The sequence below is a fragment of the Podarcis tiliguerta genome (genome assembly GCF_965153285.1).
Source record: "Podarcis tiliguerta genome assembly, chromosome: 12".
NCBI lineage: Eukaryota > Metazoa > Chordata > Lepidosauria > Squamata > Lacertidae > Podarcis > Podarcis tiliguerta.
Genome location: NC_139545.1, coordinates 7,678,934 through 7,701,139, shown reverse-complemented (window position 1 = coordinate 7,701,139; position 22,206 = coordinate 7,678,934). Strand labels below are relative to the sequence as shown.

At 45.2% G+C, this 22,206-nt stretch overlaps 1 protein-coding gene across 3 annotated transcripts in view; it reads left to right on the top strand.

Annotated features, from left to right (window-relative positions):
• The window catches only part of ITPRID1 (ITPR interacting domain containing 1), a 74,444-nt gene extending 52,668 nt beyond the window's left edge, over nt 1–21,776 (top strand). For 2 of the 3 annotated variants that reach the window (XM_083407012.1, XM_083407011.1), the window contains exons 10-15: nt 7,793–7,875; nt 10,327–11,754; nt 15,714–15,841; nt 16,859–16,970; nt 20,202–20,555; nt 20,857–21,776. In XM_083407012.1, coding sequence (XP_083263138.1) covers nt 7,793–7,875; nt 10,327–11,754; nt 15,714–15,841; nt 16,859–16,970; nt 20,202–20,555; nt 20,857–20,913 — 2,162 coding nt within the window. In that variant the 3' untranslated portion in view covers nt 20,914–21,776. The remainder of the gene's footprint in view (nt 1–7,792; nt 7,876–10,326; nt 11,755–15,713; nt 15,842–16,858; nt 16,971–20,201; nt 20,556–20,856) is intronic. The other variant, XM_083407013.1, reaches the window with a different exon arrangement.
• Nucleotides 21,777–22,206: the final 430 nt, after the last annotated feature.

Here is a 22,206-nt window from a genome sequence, read left to right as displayed (position 1 = left end):
AAGGCTTTATAGGTAAAAACCAGCACTTTGAATTGGGCCCAGAAACTAATAGGCAGCCTGCACAGTCGGGCCAGGATCATACCAAATCAAACCATTGGTCTAGTTGGTTCAATCCTGTGTGCACTGACTGGTAGGAATTCTTTGGGGTTTCAGGCAGGAGTCTTTACCTGCCCTGCTTGGAAATCCCATGGATTGAAGCTGGGACAAGGCATAGATCCAGTCCCTGAGCTGTGGCTCTGGCACAGCAGTTTACTTGTGTGTAAAAAGTGAACGCAGCACATGAACTGGCTCTTATGTTTCTCTGGAACACAATGAAATGACAGCAGATTGCACTGTATCTCTATGACAAAAGCCAACCATCCCTGCTTGAGAGTCTTGAATTGTGCAGTGCTGTAGCACCCGTGGTCTACTGTGGCCGCACCAAACTTTCTCAGGTTCATTCTCACACGCACACTGGACGTACAGAAGCGGATGCATGGACTCAGAGCTATCTCATCTGTCTCTTCACTCATTGAATGATCAGCCTGATGACTGGGGAGTGGCGATTTGCGTTGCCTAACCCAGTACAGTGGTACCTCGGGTTAAGTACTTAATTCGTTCTGGAAGTCCGTTCTTAACCCGAAACTGTTCTTAACCTGAAGCGCCACCTTAGCTAATGGGGCCTCATGCTGCTGCCGCACTGCCAGAGCACGATTTCTGTTCTTATCCTGAAGCAAAGTTCTTAACCTGAAGCACTATTTCTGGGTTAGCAGAGTCTGTAACCTGAAGCGTATGTAACCTGAAGCGTATGTAACCTGAAGCGTATGTAACCCGAGGTATCACTGTACCGTGTCTACTTTACAATTTATTTATTTTGCTGTTGCTGCCCAAATGGGGAGGATGGAGAAATTTGCTGGTGGGGAAAAATTAGACACCCCCCCCCCAAAAAAAAAACACCCCCTGGGGTTAGCCACCTGGGCTGTAACATAATGTTGCTTTGCCCTGTCTTTTCTACAGTTGACAGTGAATAGTCTCTTCCTTCCATGAAGACTTTTCAGTTGTGGAATCTCCAACAACCCCAGTTCTCCCAGAACCATTTTTATCCCGCTTCCATCTCCTGGAAGCTGCGGGGGGGTGAAGGTCTGCGGCAGCACCGATGGCATTTCTGCACTTCCAAACGCTCACAGCTTTGTGTCTCATTTCATTAGAACTCGACACAGATGTCAGCCGGCTTTTTCACTGTTTGGCAAGGCTTAGGAACTGGACTAAAGCCAGTTAGTGAGATGAAGATAATACGAACAACTGGGAAGGCAGGGCACTGTGAGAACCTGACAAAGATGCATTACATACAGGAAATGGTGCAAAGCCATCTTTTAAGGTGGTTTGGGAGCTTGGGGTTCTGTGGATAACCCCCCCCCCCATTATATTGGAACCAGTGGCAAAAATATGTTGAGATGCTTCCAATCCTTCTAAAATGGGTTTTAATATTATGCTTTTGCCTCTGAGATACAGAATCCAAACTGGTCAAGGTCACTGCAGGTGCTTTTTGAAAGACCCTTGATTCCTCCCACCCTGAACTATATTTATCCTAGCCCTGCACAAGCACTGTAGCATCCTATCCAATCTGCACAAGAGGGTGGGGAGCGAGATAGACAGCATCACAGTCAGTGGCGTAGCGTGGGTTGTCAGCACCCGGGGCAAGGCAAGTAATTTGCGCCCCCCCCCCGCTGCACTGTCCCTCCCCCAGATAGTCCCTCGCTCTCTCTCTGCACCGCACCGCACGCCTGGCACCCTCCCCTCCACAGTGGGCGGCGACCCGTTGGCTCGGATCGGATTCGCACAGCCAGCACTGCAGTGAGAGAGAGTGAGTGAGCCAGGTAGGGGTAGAGAGCTGCGAGTGCGAGCGTGCCCCCCCCCCCGATGTTGTGCCCGGTGCAGCCGCCCCCCCCCTGCACCCCCACGCTACGCCACTGATCGCAGTGGGGGTCATAGTTATTATTTTTGCTGCTGTTGTTGCTGTTTATTACCCACCCTTTACTCTAAGGTCCCAGGATGGATTGCAGCGTTAAGACACAGCATTACTAATAAAATTATACAATTTTATATACCGTAATTTTACAATAATAATTATGTTATATTATATTATATAATTATATAATCGTTAACTCCTTATTTTCAAAAGAGGACACTTGCAGTAGTTTCTACGGCTCTGAACACCGACAAACGCCAGTCCAGCATCCAGACAGCTATTCTCTGGTCTGTACTCTAGGCAACAGTTGCAGCAACCACTGAATGAATGAATGAATCTTTATTTTAGTCAAGTAACCTTTATTGGCATCATATAAGAACATTCAGAGTACATTCAGAATACATAAGCCAGTGCGATCTCGTCACCATCCCAATGGCACAGTCACCCCCCAAAGAGCAGAAGAGGTGAGCAATCTGCCCCATCTCTGTGGGTTTCTGGCGAGGGCAGGATCCTGTATCATACTTCGGCGACCAAAAATCCAATAGAGGAACTTAGCTACTGTCTTGGTGAGCTCCTGGTCTCTCCCCTGTATTAAGAAGTGCATAACCTCCTTCTCTGGTTTCCATGTTGGAATACATAGATGGTCTAGAAACTGTTGGCGGAGATCATCATACATTTTACATTTAAGGGCCATGTGAGCTAGAGTTTCCACCAGGAATTGCACGGACAGATCCTATCTCCTTCTGCCAAACCCACAAACCTACCCCAAAGGAGGTTAGAAGGATTAGAATTGAACCTAGCCAGCGAAAAGGCCCTTCTTTCTTGCAGATTATACAAATCTTTATTTGCGTCAGCCATCGGTCATAGCAATAAAATGACAATATGATATACAGTGGTACCTCGCAAGACGAATGCCTCGCAAGACGAAAAACTCGCAAGACAAAAGAGTTTTTTGTTTTCTGAGTTGCTTCACAAGACGAATTTCCCTATGGGCTTGCTTCGCAAGACAAAAACGTCTTGCGCCTTTTTCTTAAAACCGTCAATGCATTCCTACGGGAAACCGTCAATGCATCTCCGTGCTTCGCAAGACGAAAAATTCACAAGACGAAAAAACTCACAGAACGAATTAATTTCATCTTGCGAGGCACCACTGTACAAATAAAAAGTAAATTATATAAAATACATTTTAGGGTTTTGAATCAATAGTCCAATAGCGGATCTTATCCTGATTGCCCCAGCTAAAAACCTTGCAACCTTTCCTGTCACCTGCTCATCTTGATCTGCCAAGAGAAAGGACACTGGGCAGTGGTTGGGCAACTTTCCGTATCGTCACTTTCCTCTCCCAACTTTCAGTTTTTCTTTCCTTCTGACTACTGGAGTGTTTGTGGAAGAATTCATAATATATGGTATGTATCTGCCCCTCTGAAAATTTTGGGATTTCCTTCAGCATTCTGATACCTCTCTCTTGTTTTTCAGTTGGCTCTGTTCTGACTCCGTTTCTATCAGCCCTCACACACCTGACTTTGCCATTAGATGGAGTGATATTTGACAATTGCATACCTATGCTAGCCACCATTTGTCAATACTTGGCTGCAGATATACAACGGCAATTATAGTTGACATCTTTTCTTGTGATGCAATTGTGTTAACAACTCATTCCTTGGGCCAGTTTAATTTCTAATTTCTATTCTAGAATTCCAATGCTGAATTTTTAGATCAGATCTCGATGTTGACATTGGGAAGTTCCACATATTTCAGAGCTTTGCAAAATGTCATTTTGGCATTATTACAAAGAATGGTAGTAAAGAAACAAAACTTGAGCAGTTGGATACAAAATCCCCTGGGCTTCATTAATTTGATGTTAGTTGGTTTAAACCACTTTAATGCTTTAAGGTTGAGGGGAAGTTCTGTTTTGTTCACATATTAATGCAAAGCTACCTAATCCACACTTCCAATCCAGAATTTCAAAATTCACACATCTCTGAATTTTGCGATGCAATTCTCCAAGCAAACAATTTGTGCAAACATGCATATGTTAGGGAAAGAGTTGCATTAAAATTCATATATTAGAAAACAGTATTCAAAAATGCATTATATTAGGGGAAATTGCTCACAAAGTTTATTAGCCAAACCTGCATACAAAACTGTGTTTGCAAGCAGAAATTTGCACTAGAACGCTGACAAATTTTCAAGAGGAAATTTGCAAATTATTGTGGATTGGGAAAGGGAGAAAAGGAGAGAAGCAAAATTGAACAATCTTTCCATGCTAAAGTGTTTAATTTAACACTGCACTGTCTACTGTGGTGCGCCAGTTCCTCCACCAGTCCATGATAACACACACCGAGTACATTGTCTTCCACCTTAATATGTTTTGCAATTTAGTGGTATATAAATACTTTTATAACTAAAGAAATAAAATGTGTGGTTTTCTCAGACGTGAATCCAGCCAAGTTCAGTGAGTTTTGCTTTTAAATATGCATGCATCTGATTGCAGCCTTAGTCTTTAATTTTTTGGTTCCATTGCTATTCCTGCATTCAAAAGGAACAGAGGCGTTGTAAAAGAGTTTATCTGAGTGTTCACGTATTTCAAGTTTTACACTGGAGGTTTGTCTACTGCTGCCACCTACTGGTCATTTTAAGGTTTGAAGTCAAGGTTTTTAAATTGATCCGTTACGTTGATTTCCTTGGTCTGTTGCATTTTGTAGACTAGCATGGCCTAAATTAGTTTTGCAGCTTTTATATGTCAGAGAAATTCTGCTGATCTTTTCGGGAATATGATTTTGCTGAGGAAAAGCAAACTCTGTAAGGCTTTCAATCTCAAGCATCTCGTCAAAAGCAAGGTGTTTATTAAATTCGAAAAATAGGTTTATATCTCAATATAACCAGGTAGGGCAATTTTCTTCCAGGATTACTAATTTTCCAAAGAGACTGCAATGTGCAGCACAACTGCATGTGCACCTACTCAGAAGTAAGTCCCTTAGAATTCAGTGAGGCTACTCTCATGTATATCTGCATAGCCCAAAAGTTCCTTGATGAAAAAAGTCTGTTGTTTGGGCCCTATTTTTCCAGTAAATTTTATTTCTACACCATCTTTGTGATCCGTTGCCTTTGTTTTTAAAGTGAAGATGTGTGTTCTTCTTTGGTATTTGCCTTAGCTTTGCTTTAGCAGCAGCAGCAGTTAAAATTAGCAGGTAATTTATTAGCGTTACTATCGTGATCTTTGCTTTTACAGCCTTCCTTATGCCCTGTAACAAAAAAAGTTACATAATTGTATTTACCTCTGCTGCTGTGGCCTTTGGACATCTGGAATTAATAATAAACCTGAAGCAGATCCACAGAGCACAACAGCAGAATGACTTCCTAGCAAGATCAATGTGCGACTTTTTAAAAATGTAAAGCTTCAAAGGGAACGTCGCCCTTGAAGAAGAGTCAGCGGTGGTAAATAGCTAGAGTTTAGCATGTGTGGGTCCCATGCATGTCCACCTCCTCATTTATGGAATGGTCTAGTGTTGCCCGGCTTCAGTCTAGTGATGGAATCTATTGTTTAAAGGCTGCAAGGTGCTGTGCGTTTGTGAAGCCTATTCTGGTCTGGCAGAAGTGTCCATTATGAATACAGCGGCAGTCTGGGTACCACTCTTCTTTGGGGTCACTCCTTTAACATTTAAAACATTGCTGCGTGAATTGTGTTCTTAATGTTGTGCACCACCCTGGGATCTTTGGATCAAGGGTGGTGTACAAATTGAAGAAATAAAAATACATACATACATACAGGCTCAGCACCTACTGGTTAAGAGCAGTGGACTTGTAATCTGGTGAACCAGGTTCACTTCCCCACTTTTCCACATGCAGCTGTTGGGTGACCTTGGGCTACTCACACTTCTCTGAAGTCTCTCAGCCTCACTCACCTCACAGAGTGTTTGTTGTGGGGGAGAAAGGGAAAAGAGATTGTTAGCTGCTTTGAGACTCCTTAGGGTAGTGATAAAGTGGGATATCAAATCCAAACTACTACTACTTGGATGAGGCCAGTCTGGCTAGGCAATGACACAGGATCAACAACTGGAAGGTAAGGAGGTGCTGTGGATAACAGGTCCCACCCGTGTGATGTTGGACATATAATAATAATAATAATAATAATAATAATAATAATAATAAAATTTATTTATACCCCGCCCTCCCTAGCCAGAGCTTAACAACAGTAAAATTACAGTAAAAACATAATGGGGGGGGACCAATTTAAAATACAGGTTAAAATGCAGTTTAAAATGCAACCTCATCAAAACCATAAGGGGAGGGAAACATAAGGGTCAGACTGAGTCCAAACCAAAGGCCAGGTGGAACAGCTCTGTCTTGCAGGCCCTGCAGAAAGATGTCAAGTCCCGCAGGGCCCTAAGAGCGTTCCACCAAGTCGGGGCCAGTACTGAAAAGGCCCTGGCCCTAGTTGAGACCAATCTAACCACCTTGCGACTTGGGACCTCCAAAGTGTTGTCATTTGTGGACCTTAAGGTCCTCCGCGGGGCACCATTGTAGCAGCAGCATGGGATGCATCTGCAGAAATGTGGCTCCTCTGGCACCTCTGGAAGAATACATGCCCACACGACCTGCCTTCCTCCTACATGCATAGCCATTGGAAGAGTCTGGTTCCATACAAACTGCATATTCATAAGCACTGTGCATGCCTGTGGCATTTGCCCGTTCATTTAGAAAATGTTTGAACAGGGGGGAGAGATAGGGTTAAAAATATAGACCAATAGGAAAACTGGAGGCGGAGCCTACCTGTGAATAAAAGGGCTTAGCCCAAGGTTTGAGTTAGTTGTTAGGAGTTGTTGGTGGGCGGTTGGTTGGTTTCAGTGGGTTGGCTGGTTGGGAAAGGGAGTTGGAGAAGCAGTTGGCAGGCAGCTGGAAATAGAGAGACAGAGCAGTGGGTTCTTGAGTGAGGGGAGGTAGAGAGAGGGAAATAGGACTAAAAGTAAAGAGCAACAATGTTTGGAATGCCGGAAAGGTTTGTTTGTGTCTGAAATAAAATACACTCTTCTTTATTAATTGAGAACCTGACTGAGGCTGAAGTGATTTTACCGGGGAGGATCTGGTTGGTGGCAGCGGATTAGTGGTGTACGGGTCAATAGTCCGTGAGACGACTGGGGGCTCCATACGAATGCCACAATGCCCCCCCCCTTTGGCAGTACAGTGGTACCTCGCAAGACGAATGCCTCGGAAGACGAAAAACTCGCAAGACGAAAGAGTTTTTCGTTTTCTGAGTTGCTTCGCAAGACGGATTTCCCTATGGGCTTGCTTCGCAAGACGAAACGTCTTGTGCCTTTTTTTAAAAAACCGCCAATGCATTCCTACGGGAAACCGTCAATACGCAGTGGTGCTTCGCAAGACGAAAAAACTCGTAGAACGAAAAAACTTGCAGAACGAATTAATTTTGTCTTGCGAGGCACCACTGTATCCATGATTGCTTGGACAGAGCCTAGGCACAAACAGTTTGTACTTAGGTATAGGCTTTTTCTCAAGCTATGCATTGAGGGAGAGGCTTGAGCAGGCCCAATCCTCCTCCCCTTATTATCTCCCTCTTTCTTCAGGCTGGCCGTCCTCTGTTCCTATCTGGTGCTAGGGACAAACAAGGGAACACCCTCTAGTAATTGCCCACGGACATACCCAAGATAATATGCTCCAACTTTAGGACTAAAATAAATAACACAGAACTGGAAAACATCTCTCGCTCTTTCGCTTGGCTGTCATGAGCAGCAGATGCTGAAACCACCTGAAATAAAGGCTGAAATAAAATTCTCCAGTCATTTCAATTACGTACTTTCCTTCTCACCTTTATTTTTCTAAATATAGATGTGATAGTGACAAGAACAAACAGTTGCCAGTCTGACAGCAGTGGATTTCTGGAAGATCCTTCAGAGCCCTTACCTCTCCAGGTGAGTGCGGACCGAGAAACCTAAACCTAAAAAAATAATAATAATAAAATCACACTGTAATCTGAAACATAGGTGTTCTGCTGATCGTGAGGTGGGCTTCCAAGGTTGACATGCTAAATCCGGTTTTGGGTGTCCATGCGAAATTTATCACTTCTCGGTTGCAGGAATTTTCAGCGGCTATTTTCTGACTGATAAAAGTGCCTGCCTCTATGCTGAGATGTTCTAAGCCATCAGTAGGCAAACTAAGGCCTGGGGGCTGGATCCGGCCCAACTGCTTTCTAAATCTGGCCCACGGACGGTCCGGGAATCAGCGTGTTTTTACAAGAGTAGAATGTGTCCTTTTATGTAAAATGCATCTCTGGGTTATTTGTGGGGCCTGCCTGGTGTTTTTACATGAGTAGAATGTGTGCTTTTGTGCTCCGAGCCTGAAAAACCCATCCCCATGGAAATAAAGACACAGTGGAGGCAGAATTTAGTTTAAAGGTTAATGGGCAAATTTTGGCCACAACTTTATTGAATACACAAGTGTGACTGGTATTGGCTTAGGCATTAGTATCAAGACTATAACTGGCTCCTGCCCACCCTACAGGAAGCCTGGAAGGGTAAACAACCAGCAGGGGGCGCTCCATCAATGTACAGTGGTACCTCAGGTTACAGACGTTTCAGGTTACAGATGCTTCAGGTTAGAGACTCTGCTGACCCAGAAATAGTACCTCAGGTTAAGAACTTTGCTTCCGGATGAGAACAGAAATCGTGCGGCAGCAGCAGGAGGCCCCATTAGCTAAAGTGGTACTTTAAGTTAAGAACAGTTTCAGGTTAAGAACGGACCTCTAGAACAAATTAAGTTCTTAACCTTAGGTACCACTGCATATTGACTGGTGCTCACCCCTGGGATTCCCGGGGGTCCTGGCATGGCCCTAGCCCCTCTCCAGGCTTCGGCTGAAATCCAGACCTCTGGATTCCTTTAATGGAATACCCTATTAACTGGAGGGGCAGGTGCTGGCCGCACCTCCCCTCCCCACATCCCCCTAAACCAATGCCTAACCGCCAAACCTTACAAAGTTGTGACGATTTCTAAGAGGTAGGCAAAAGCCAAGTGGCCACAGCCAATCTGCCACATTGGAAAAAAATCCTACCCGGCCCCTGGTCCCAAACAGGCAACCAACCGAAGTCCAAAGCAAGGCCAGACAAAACCTAAAGGGTGGGCGGGCAGGTGTTTGGCAGCGCAAAGCAATAGAGGGTCTCCACGTTGCCCTGCCAAATAAATACCCACAACCTTGCCACGTTGCTGATTGGCTAAAGGCCAGTGGCATAATTGTGGCACCACCAGCTGGAGCAGGGCAAAGTCCCGCCCACAAACCAGTTACGGAAGAATTCCAGAGCCAAAATATAGTCTGGCCCACCACAAGGTCTGAGGGACAGTGGACCGGCCCCCTGCTGAAAAAGTTTGCTGACCCTTGTTCTAAGCCTAAATTTCAGGTGTGTTGGTGGTGCCCGTGCTAATCGTCTGAGTGAGTTTCTTCTTCGCAGCTGAAGGCATATGCCAACTGCAACACACACAGCCCAATCCTAGACAAGTTTACTCAGAAGCCAGCCCATAAGCTCAATGGGACTCACTGCATTCCAGGAATGCCGGATCCCTCCAGCTGCATGATTCTTTGATTCTACAGGGTCTCAGAAATAAGTCTAACTGATTTCAGTGGAGCTTACTTCCAGGCTGGAGTCCTAAACACCCTAGGAGTTACGCCCCCTTAAACACAGTGGAGCCTACTTCTGAATAAGCAGGTACGGGGTTGAGTGATTAGAAGAATAGGCCAAAGGCTTCCAGTTCCACCTGCCTTCTACTGTTTGCGAGAGGCTGGGAGTAGGGATGCAAGAATCTGTCAATTTGTTTCCCATTTCCCCAATTTTAAGTTCAGTTTACCAACATTCTCACATCTGGTTGTGAATTAAAAAATAATAATCAACAAAATTTTAGTACATATGCCTCTTGACAGACACACATAAAGGTAAAGGTAAAGGTACCCGTGCCCGTACGGGCCAGTCTTGCCAGACTCTAGGGTTGTGCGCTCATCTCACTCTATAGGCCGGGAGCCAGCGCTGTCCGCAGACACTTCCGGGTCACGTGGCCAACGTGACAAGCTGCATCTGGTGAGCCAGCGCAGCACACGGAACGCCGTTTACCTTCCCGCTGGTAAGCGGTCCCTATTTATCTACTTGCACTTAGGGGTGCTTTCGAACTGCTAGGTTGGCAGGCGCTGGGACCGAACGACGGGAGCGCACCCCGCCGCGGGGATTCGAACTGCCAACCATGCGATCGGCAAGTCCTAGGCACTGAGGTTTTAGCCACAGTGCCACCCGCGTCCCTTGACACACATAGTTGTGTGCAATTTTGCCTACTATATACAGTTTCCCCTATATAATGTTAAAGTGATATTATTTTTCTTCCAGGGCTTGTCTCTGCCTGGTAATTTGAGACTTAGCTGCGGTTCCAAGGATTGTCAAGCATTCCTGCGACAGAGGAAAGATTCTGCTCTGACTAGCCAGGATCTTCTGCCCAGTGCTAGCGTATCAAGAGCAGATGGTAGCAATGCCATCTTCATGCCCAGCCTCAGCAGAGAACACACTTTTCAGGGAGAGGAGATATTTTATTCCATAAACGAAGAAGATGATATGTGTGAGACTTGCAGTGGTCCATTTGAAAGCGCATCTGAAGAAGCCCTACAGGATATGGATGAGGAGGAGTTGCAAGGACAACAGAAGAGAGAAGATAGCTGTGTACAAGGCTGCAGTTCACAACCTTGTCATACTGACAATACAAATCCGGGAGATGCTAGCCCTTTCGATAGGAACGGCCTCTCCTCCTCTAGTGAAAGGCACCAAAGTGTAAGTTCTGCTCTCACAGAGGGAAGCGGTGCGACCGCCATTGGCCTCAGTGGCCACCAAATCAGTAAAGGTACAAGAGGAAGTGAAGAATGTTTGACTGAAGGGGAGGAAACGAGAGACGGGTGTGAAGAAGGTGTTCCCGAAAGTATTGCAGAATGTGTGGAAGGAAAGTACTCTGTGAAGGGTTGTAGAAAGTTGCACTCTCTTGTTGTGGAGGACGTTGCAAGCGGGTGTCGGGAGACTGATATAAATGGGGAGGTTAGATCCTTGGATATATCTGGAGCACCCAAAATCGAGCGTGACACGGTGGCTGCACAACCAGAGATCAATGCCATCTTGAGAAGTCCTCTTCATGATTCTAGCCTTTCCCCTCACTCCTTTGAAGAGGGAGACATTAGAGCCTCGGACACGTTGTCAACAGGTGCGGAACTGGGCGAAGAAGGAACTGGTGCTAAAACAAATACTAGCCTTTCAAAATCTGTCACTGTTCAGATGCCTTCAAGACTTATGTCAACGATGCGGAGCTTCTCCTTGGGTGAAGCTGCCGTAAAAGGTCAATATTTGGATTTCGCATCCAAGGATGAGCCTCAAATTGCATCAGTACCAGGTATGCCAAAAGAGGACGAGAAGCGAGTGAGAGAAGCTTCTATTCAGACTGAAAGGAGCCACAGAAAGAAAGCAGCTCTCTCCCTGTCTCAGAGTCTCCCTTCATTTCATGGGCATGGACATCTTGTGAAGTCTGCATCTCTGGATACAGGGCTTTATGGGAAATACAGATCTTACTGCCCAGAGCCTTTCAATGCCTGGTGTGCCCAGCATGGAGGTCCCTGCTACCCTTTGTGCTCCCATCACTGCTGTTTGTTGTGGCCTTTTCCTTTAGCTCCTTCATGCAGACAGCCAGTGGCCTGCTTCTCATCTCATGCCACCATCGAACTGCAGCTTCTGAAAACGCTCAAGCTATTGCAGGACACAGCAATGAGAAATATTTCCTCGGTGAGTATATAACTCAGTGGGCTACCCAACAAGTGTTCTGCTTGCTTCAGCCCATGGAACCTGTGTTCAAGTAAAATCTGCTATATATTTTGGAAAGTTGTTCATCTGCTTGCCATGCATTTGAACACCTGGATCATAACCAAATTTGGCAAGATGGTTCTTGAGACCATGCAGGAGGTTTTCATCTATGTTTGTGTATAATTGGGTGCCATTTTGAATCAAGGTGGCAGACTGAACCTTTCAAAACTGCCTTGATTTTAACCACTGGTGTCGAAACAGCACTGATATTTTGCTTCCATAAAATTCCTGAGCTATGTCGGGTATGAGGTTGCTATTAATCAATAAAGGTAAAGGTACCCCTGCCCGTACGGGCCAGTCTTGACAGACTCTAGGGTTGTGCGCCCATCTCACTCAAGAGGCCGGGGGCCAGTGCTGTCCAGAGACACTTCCGGGTCACGTGGCCAGCGTGACATCGCTGCTCTGGTGAGCCAGAGCCACCCACAGAAACACTGTTTACCTTCCCGCTAGTAAGCGGTCCCTATTTATCTACTTGCACCCAGGAGTGCTTTCGAACTGCTAGGTTGGCAGGCGCTGGGACCGAACGACGGGAGCGCACCCCACCGCGGGGATTCGAACCGCTGACCTTTCGATTGGCAAGCCCTAGGCACTGAGGCTTTAACCCACAGCGCCACCCGCGTCCCTCTATTAATCAATACAGGGGTTTTAAAGAGCAGATTAGGAAGCTGTCTTACACAGGGACAGACAATATGCCTAGCTAGTCCAAGAATGTAAACTCTGACCATCTCCAAGGGAAAAACACTGATTTTTCACATCACTTCCTATCTGACATTTTAACTTGAGATTCTTACCTGGCTTCACTTGCCCTTCCTTGCCCTTCTCATACTTCTAATGAGGGAATTGAGTGTGTCTGAGTGGCAAGTCTAAGCACAATGTCTGTGGCCCTATTCGGACACGGATTTTATATATTCGAAATATGGGGAGACAGAACTAGGATCTCAACCCTCTTGGCCAAACCTCTGAACACCTCAGTTCTTTTCAGAGATTTGGTTGAACACTCAGAGGCTGGCAGTGGGGGCACCATGTGTGATCCTGTTCCCCTTTCCATACATGCAATAAACACGGAATAGCCATCTGCACAGGGCTAGGGCCTCCAGGAAAAGGCATGCATTCCTACATAAAGAAAGGAGACCCATTTACATGGCATTTTGCCAGTGGTGCCTGTTCCATATTTCACATCATGCTTCAAGGAGGGTCTAAATCAGGGGTCAGCAAACTTTTTCAGCAGGGGGCCAGTCCACTGTCCCTCATACCTTGTGGGGGGGCCAGACTATATTTTTTTTTGGGGGGGAATATGAACGAATTCCTATGCCCCACAAATAAACCAGAGATGTGTTTTAAATAAAAGAACACATTCTACTCATGTAAAAACACCAGGCAGGCCCCACAAATAACCCAGAGATGCATTTTAAATAAAAGGACACATTCTACTCATGTAAAAACACGCTGGTTCCCGGACCGTCCGTGGGCCAGAATTAGAAGGCGATTGGGCCAGATCCAGCTCCTGGGCCTTAGTTTGCCTACCCCTGGTCTAAATATATGGCCTACATTGATTTCTTTGTACGGTGGTACCTCAGATTACATATGCTTCAGGTTACATACGCTTCAGGTTACAGACTCCGCTAACCCAGAAATAGTGCTTCAGGTTAAGAACTTTGCTTCAGGATGAGAACAGAAATTGCGCGGCAGCAGCAGCAGGAGGCCCCATTAGCTAAAGTGGTGCTTCAGATTAAAAACAGTTTCAGGTTAAGAACGGACCTCCGGAACACGTTAAGTACTTAACCTGAGGTACCACTGTAGTAGTGTGTTTAAGTCTGAAACATCTTACAGTTAGTTAAAGTAAACAAGTTAACTTCTACCTGAAAGAACTCACTTCCTGACCCACTTTGTTTCATAAACCATTTTTGTTTAATAAAACTTTTTATTGTTTGTTTGATTATTTTCTGCCTCTCTAATCATTCAGTTTTCCCTCATACATGTCCCCCACTAGATAAGCTGTGGTAAATTGTAGAAACTCATGTAATTGGTGTACCGTGAGGTGGGTGCACTATAATTAATTGGGGGGCAATTAGCGGAAGTGGATCCGCCGCATTATTAATGGGTAGCATTAATTGGGTGGATTCGCTACAGAGGCCTTAACCCCTAGTGGTTTGAATATGAACAATATCAGTAAGGAGGAAATGGGGTTCACAACATTGAGATGCCTTTTGCGACATCTCTCCCCCCCCCCCCCCCCGGTCATGTCACAATTTTTCTGGAATATTCCAACACTTGCAAATGCCCACTAGATGGCAATGTTTCATTAACTCGCTCACAACTGGCTAAGCCCTTTCAAACTGCATGGACATTATCCTTATTCTTTCTTGTGAGGACTGATAGAAAAGGTTCCCCCCTCAGGAAACCTAAATGATAATGCAGTGGCCTGACAAGGAAGCAGTGCACCACTGTACTTGGAGCAAAAGAGGAAAAATAGATCAAATTAAATAGCTCTGTTGGTAAGGTAAAGGTAAAGGTACCCCTGCCCGTATGGGCCAGTCTTGACAGACTCTAGGGTTGTGCGCCCATCTCACTTAAAGAGGCCAAGGGCCAGCGCTGTCCGAAGACACTTCTGGGTCACGTGGCCAGCGTGACATCGCTGCTCTGGCGAGCCAGAGCCTCACACAGAAACGCCGTTTACCTTCCCGCTAGTAAGCGGTCCCTATTTATCTACTTGCACCCGGGGGTGCTTTCGAACTGCTAGGTTGGCAGGCGCTGGGACCGAACAACGGGAGCGCACCCCGCCGCGGGGATTCGAACAGCCGACCTTTCGATCGGCAAGCCCTAGGCACTGAGGCTTTAGCCCACAGCGCCACCCACGTCCCATTAGCTCTGTTGGTAGAGACTCTTAATTTCAGGGCCGTGGATTTAACCCCCACATTGGGTAAAAAAAATCTGCATTGCAGGGGATTGGACTAGCCGACCCTTGTGGTCCCTTCCAACTTAATCCTTCTATGATTCTACTCCTGTTTCACACTTCATTCTATTAAATCATTATCTTATATGGCTTAAAAACAAAAGCAGAAAGAGATCACTCTGTCCATATGTTCCTAGCTTTGAGATGTGAGCATGCAATCTCAGGATCTTATGTTCCCTTGACCAGGGCCAGATTTAGGTTTGATGAGGCCCTAAGCTACTGAAGGTAATGGAGCTCTTTACATGTGATATTTTAGGGAGCAGGCTAGCAGGCGGGGCCCATTATAGGAGCCTACACAACACTAAACACTGTTGCTGTATGTAGGCTTTATTTTATTTGTTTTTTATCTTATATTTTGGAAATGTACATCCAGGGTTCCCCCCCCCCTTTAAAATTTTTGGGGGCCCCAAGAGAGTTGGGCCCTAAGCTATAGCTTGTTTAGCTTATACTGTACCTAAATCCAGCACTGCCCTTGGCACATGTACCAGAGAAGTAGAATGGGGATAGGTGGCCTTTGGTAAAACTGGTGAATGTCTATGAAGAGACACATATATCTGTTTAGGTTTATATAAGGTTAAATGTGTATGTGTAGAAATCTGAATGTCTACCTATAATAGCTGTGGCTATATGTTGAATTTGTTATGTACTGAAGTTCTCACTCTGGGCCAGCAGGGGGATACTGTAGATAGTTTTCACTTAGGTCCACATATGCAAATAAGGGATTGAAAGTGACGTTCAGTGATTGGATAGTTACAGAAAATGGTTACTGTTGCGTTCTAGTGGAGCTCTATATAAGCAGAGTGGCTGAACCCTTCAGTTCAGTTCTGGCCTGTGAATAAACAAGAGCTGTTTGAAGAATTGCTGTGTCGTCTGATAGGTTCACCCGCAACTTAACAGAATTGTTGCCTCTTCTTGATCTTATGTTTAGTGCACGGTCCATGAAATCGAAGTCATGAGGAATTCGTGCCAGAGGTTTCGAGAACGGCTGGATGAGATTGAGCAGCACATGACGGAGCAAGAGGCTCTCTTTTCCAGTGCGATGTCAACAGAGGGGCGGTAATGTGCCTTCATTTCACACCCCAGCCCTGCATTTGTGGCACCGTCATGTGCACCACAAAAAAACACAGACACACACACAGTGCATCTTATTGTACACAGAAGGGCTTCTCTTAAAAATGGCGCGGTACATGCTATTTAAACTTCAGAGTGCTCTCCAAACAAAACAATCACGACAATGGCATAAATTCCATGCAGGGTGGTTTTCTCCCATCTGGTAGGCATGTCATCACATTTCCTACAGCTGTGCAACATCTGCAGTGTCTTAAGGGCGGCGTGAGGGAAATCTAACAATTACCCTTGGTGCCATGGCAAATAGGTAAAGGTAAAGATACCCCTGCCCGTACGGGCCAGTCTTGCCAGACTCTAGGGTTGTGCGCTCATCTCACTCTATAGGCCAGGAGCCAGCGCTGTCCGCAGACACTTCCGGGTCATGTGGCCAGCGTGACAAGCTGCATCTGGCGAACCAGCGCAGCACATGGAACGCCGCTTACCTTCCCACTGTAAAGCGGTCCCTATTTATCTACTTGCACCCGGAGGTGCTTTCGAACTGCTAGGTTGGCAGGCGCTGGGACCGAACGACGGGAGCTCACCCCGCCGCGGGGATTCGAACCGCCGACCATGCGATCGGCAAGTCCTAGGCGCTGAGGTTTTACCCACAGCGCCACCTGCGTCCCACCCATGGCAAATAGGCTGTGGTTATATAATAAGCATGAATTAATGCACCATCTTGATCTTAAAAGACTAGCAGAGAGAGAGAGAGAGAGAGAGAACTGAATCCCATGGTTATGAATTTAATTTACTCAGATTACTGTGTTCCAGCTTTAATTCAGTTAATTCAGCGTATTGACCCACTGTGTTGCCAAGTATAGGAAATGAATTGTGCCCAGGATTGAATGTAATTAAACTTGGACATGATTGTCTTTGTAATATATTTTGATGATATTAAGGGAAGTGGAGGCCTCACTGAGGATTGCCTTTCTGTCTTTTGTCTTGTCCCCCTGCCATCTACCACAGAGAGGAAAGAAGACATTTGCAGGTCTTGCGCCAAGCTGTTCGCCGAGAGGTCGCTGAACTGGAAGGGCAGCTGCAGGATCGCGCTCGCCAGGTTAGGGAGGGAATTCTAATGGTACGTAACCAGAGCTCTGCACTGGCCTCCTGGACACAAATCACAGGCCTCTTTTCCTAAAGGACTTAAGGCCACGTAACTCAAGAGGCCAAGCATTTTGGTCAGACAAGGGACTAGCAACCAGCTAGGCCTCAGGAACCGTGTTGTGTGAGGGAAATTGGGATTTGCCTGGTGTAGGAGCACCACATATAAACATGGTAGAAAGCAGGGCTTTTTTTCAGCCGGAACTCACCAGAACTCAGTTCCAGCACCTCTCAGATGGGCACCATTGCCACTGTAAGAGAAGGTAAAGGTAAAAAGGTAAAGGACCAGTCAAAGGCGACTGGGGTTGCAGCGCTCATTTCGCTTTCAGGCTGAGGGAGCCAGCGTTTGTCCACAGGCAGCTTTCTGGGTCATGTGGCCAGCAGCACCAAACCGCTTCTGGAGCAACAGAACACCGTGACACGAACCAGTGCACACGGAAATGCCATTTAACTTCCCGCCAGAGTGGTACCTATTTATCTACTTGCACTTGTGTGCTTTTGAACTGCTAGGTTGGCAGGAGCTGGGACAGAGCAACGGGAGCTCACCCTGTTGCGGGGATTTGAACCACCAACCTTCTGATCGGCAAGCCCAAGAGGCTCAGTGGTTTAGACCACAGCGCCACCCACGCCCCTAATGTAAGAGAACGAGGGAGGTGTTCCTGGTGAGTTCCGGCACCTCTTTTTCTGGAAAAATAGCTCTGGTAGAAAAGGAAACAACAGCTCAGCAGTTAGTAGCAGCTGGTGTGGTGGGACAGAGTCACCCCTTCTGACATGAACAAACTGGTGCAGCCAATCTGGCATTCCAGCTTCCACCCTGCCCCAGTGATGCTGCAGTGGCAAAGGTGTAAAGTTGTTGTTGTTGTTGTTGTTGTATTTTATTTATACCCTGCCCATCTGGCTGGGTTTCCCCAACCACTCTGGAGAAGGTGGTGACTCTGTGGTTCCAACACAGCAGCTGCTACTCTGAGTAGTTCTGTTGGTTATTTGCAGATTAGCATCACTGCAGAAAGCATGCTGGGGAGACCACACATTCATGAAATGCAAACTAACTTTTGCTCGGTTTTAATAACAAAAACAAAAACTCCTTTTACACTCAATTACAATATTTATTAGCATGACCCATCCACCAGGGTACTGAGAGAGCTACATGCTGCTCTTTAGATACCATACCCAACATCTTACAGTGGTGCCCCGCAAGACGAAATTAATTCGTTCTGCGAGTTTTTTCGTTCTACGAGTTTTTCGTCTTGCGAAGCACCAATGTGTATTGATGGTTTCCCATAGGAATGCATTGGCGGTTTAAAAAAAAAGGCACAAGACGTTTCGTCTTGCGAAGCAAGCCCATAGGGAAATCTGTCTTGCGAAGCAACTCAGAAAACGGAAAACTCTTTCGTCTTGCGAGTTTTTCGTCTTCCGAGGCATTCATCTTGCGGGGCACCACTGTACTTACCACAACTTAACAGTGCCTGCTATACTGCTTCACAGCTGTAAAACTAGGTCACGTTATTTGCTTTGCCCTTTAAAGAAATACACATCTTGTGAAACAATAATGAACCTTAAAATTTAAAGAGACCGTTCAGCAAGTATCAGGCGACACCTGAACACCCTAAGCCATAGGGCTTAGCAGAAGCAAAGTCCAGGAGCTATTCTATACCAGTTGTAATCTATGTAATCTGTAACTTCCCATTTCCTCCAAACTGGAGAATCGTGATTTGGAAATAACTATGGTTAATCTAAACAAACCCGCTTCAAAAGCCATGGTTTGCAGTACACTTCTTCTGAAAAAGACCATAGTTGCTGTTAATTTCTATCGACAAATAACCCTGAGGCTCATTCATGTAGCGCTAAACCATGGACTCAGCTAGACTGGCAAAGAAAAAGTGATTTATAAGTGTTGTATATGCACTATATCATTGTGCCACCAGATGGTGATGTGGAGCCCCTTTTTTCTCTACCTGTTTTCCCTGTTTAAATTTACAACGCTTTAAACTGAAACCTTTCTTTGATGTGTCTCGATCCAGGCGTTGGTTTAACTAGGGTTGCCATATTCCAGACAAAAGAGTTGTTGACCTTTTTTCAGAGGGTGGGGAAATCTAAAAAAAGAAAATAAGTTTTTCGGCTAGAAGAAAATAGGGCGTTTTTTGGCTAGTTTTAAGAAAATCAGCAAAAATGACCCCAACATGGGTTGCCATACATCTGGGTTTTCCTGAACATTTTTTTTTTTTTTGGAAAATAATATTTATTACTTTTCCAACAATTTAAACAAAACAAAACAAAACAAAGACATAAAAACCCCCAATACAATACAATCCAAAAACCAATATAATACAATCCCAAAACACTACATATCACTAACACATTAAACTAACAAAACCAAACAAGAACAGTTTAAAACACCTCAAACAATTTCAATATCTTATCTTTCATTCACTTATTTCACCGACCTCCTCACACCTCCCTTTTTGTATTCCACTTCTATCAATTGTTTCGGGAATTCCTTTCCATCTTCCTCTGTTTTCTATCCTATAATTATCTTAACACATTCTAACCTTATTTTTTCCTTTAATATTCTATTAATCTATTCATACTTAAATCCTTATAACATTTCTACTAAAGCCATATAACTTCATTCCAACATTCTTCTAACATTCATTAATTTTACAGTATTTCTGTAGATAGTCTTTAAACTTTTTCCAGTCTTCTTCCACCGACTCTTCTCCCTGGTCCCGGATTCTGCCAGTCATTTCTGGACATTTAAAGCGGACATTAAACATTATGCCAGGATGCCATTTTGGGGATCAAAATCCTGGCAAATGCCAGGATTTTCCGGACGTATGGCAGCCCTAGTTTAACGTTATATCTGAACATTGTTGTTATTGTTTACTACTGAGTGGTCCATCTCTCTCTCTTTTAAGAAGAAGAAGAAGAAGAGTTTGGATTTGATATCCCGCCTTTCACTCCCTTTAAGGAGTCTCAAAGCGGCTAACATTCTCCTTTCCCTTCCTCCCCCACAACAAACACTCTGTGAGGCGAGTGGGGCTGAGAGACTTAGGAGAAGTGTGACTAGCCCAAGGTCACCCAGCAGCTGCATGTGGAGGAGCGGAGACGCGAACCTGGTTCCCCAGATTACGAGACTACCGCTCTTAACCACTACACCACACTGGCTCTTAAATCAATATGTTTGCAGATATCTCTGTTTCCTTTGCAGCAGCTGAATCAGCTATTAGTCGAACAATCCAACCTGTGCTCAGAACTTGGAATTCCCGATCGGACGGAAGAACGAGAGCCTAAAGACGAGCGCGCTCACAGTACTCTTCCGGATGCTGCTGACGATTTCTTCTCCAGAGCTGGCTATTCCAATAATCTCCACCACAGGCCTCCGAGTAGGAGTGCAACGGTCCCCTCAAGCCCCTCCAGCTCTTCAGTCAGACAAACGGAGCAGAAGGCGTCAGCTGCTCTCGCAAGCGGCAAGGCCAATTCTGCGTCGGACCCCAAGGAACTTCACACCAGTAAAAAAGAAGTCAAAAGTCAAAAGATAGACTTCAAGGCCTTCATCCAGAATGTAAGAATCAAGTTGCATTCAGGTTCCTACCAGAGGTGGGACCTCTATTCTCCAGGGCCTTTGAGGATGGGCAGAGGAAGCACTCAAGTCATAGCTGTCAACTTTTCCTTTTTCTTGCGAGGAATCCTATTCGGAATAAGGGAATTTCCCTTAAAAAAGGGGAATCTTGACAGCTATGACTCAAGTTCCTTGTCGAGTGGGAACCATCTTGAATGGTGCTGCACAGCTTTGAGTGTATAGGCTACATTTTTGTGGTCGGTTCGCTCGTAACTCTTCTTATTTCTCTCTTTTTCTCCGTCAGCTGAAGAAATCTTTCCGAAATTCTTTCAGCAATGACGCAGCAGAAGGAAAAGACTGAGGCGGAGCAATTCCCCGCAACCCGCTACCCAGCGATGTTTCCTTGCAAGAGGATCTTTTGAACCACCTCACAGGATTGGAGAGGATTTCCCATAAATGTTCAAAATGCTTCTTCTTTTTTTTTGCGAGAGAGCATATCAAAGAGAGATATATACTGGGGGAAGTCCTGGAGGACGAGTGTCGAGAGGCGAGTGCCGAAGAAGTCATCGTAAGAGATTTATTGAAGGCAATATCTAGATGGCTGTTTTGCTATTGAAGATTTTGTGGTCTTTAATAAGGCCCGCCTAGTCCAGCGTCCTGTTCCCACATTGCCCAACCAGGCGCTTATGGGAACCCTTAACCCTCTTTCTTATAGGACTAGTGCCAGGAACAAAGGGAACCTGGATAGTTAGCCATTTTGAGTTTCCTCCAATAAGGAAGGCTGTCTCTGAACATTTGATTTCCAGCTACGAAGCACCACCTATTGGTAGGCATTTAAAATAGCAGAGACAAGAACTCTTCTCACAGCTATGACACCAGAAATCTGCTTCTTAATGAGGGCTGTATTTCTACAGTATATGCTTGGAATATTAATGTTTTACTACAGGAATATGTTCTGTGGGTTCTTCAGGAAAAAAATGTCTAGATTTGGCCTTTTTTTAGTTTAACATTTTGAAAGTTTCCTGGCCTAATAATCAAACCCAGTAAAAAAAGACAGAAAAATAGAGGCACGATCCTGCCTAAATCTCTGTATGCTTTAATTTGGAACTAATACATATTCTGCTTTTTCAAAATATTTTTTCCCAGGCATCTTTATTGAAATAATTATATGTGCACTAAACATGGTGAGATTGCATAAATCTTTCGCCTTTTACTTTCCCAAAATCTTGCGACTCCCTTTCTGCTTCCTATGGACTAATCCTCTCTTTTAGAAAAGTTTGAAATCAAATGTGTCGGCCTTTGTTTGCAGTTTCCCAATTATCTTATACAGTGGAATCTCGGTTTCTGAACGTAATCCATTCCGGAAGACCGTTTGACTTCCGAAACGTTTGAAAACTGAAAACTCAATACGGAAGCCTCAAAACGGAAAAATTAATACAGAGAACTCAATACAGAAGCCGCCTCGGAAGTTTGACTTCTGAGGCGTGTTCGAAAGTGGAAGCATTTACTTTGGGGTTTCTGGTTCCAAAACGTTTGTCAACGGAGACGTTTGGAAACCAAGGTATGTTGAACTACATAGCTAGGGATGAACACAAGAATAAAATCTGCCTTGGGCTGGTTTCTCACTGGATATCCTACCTGACAAATCCAGATA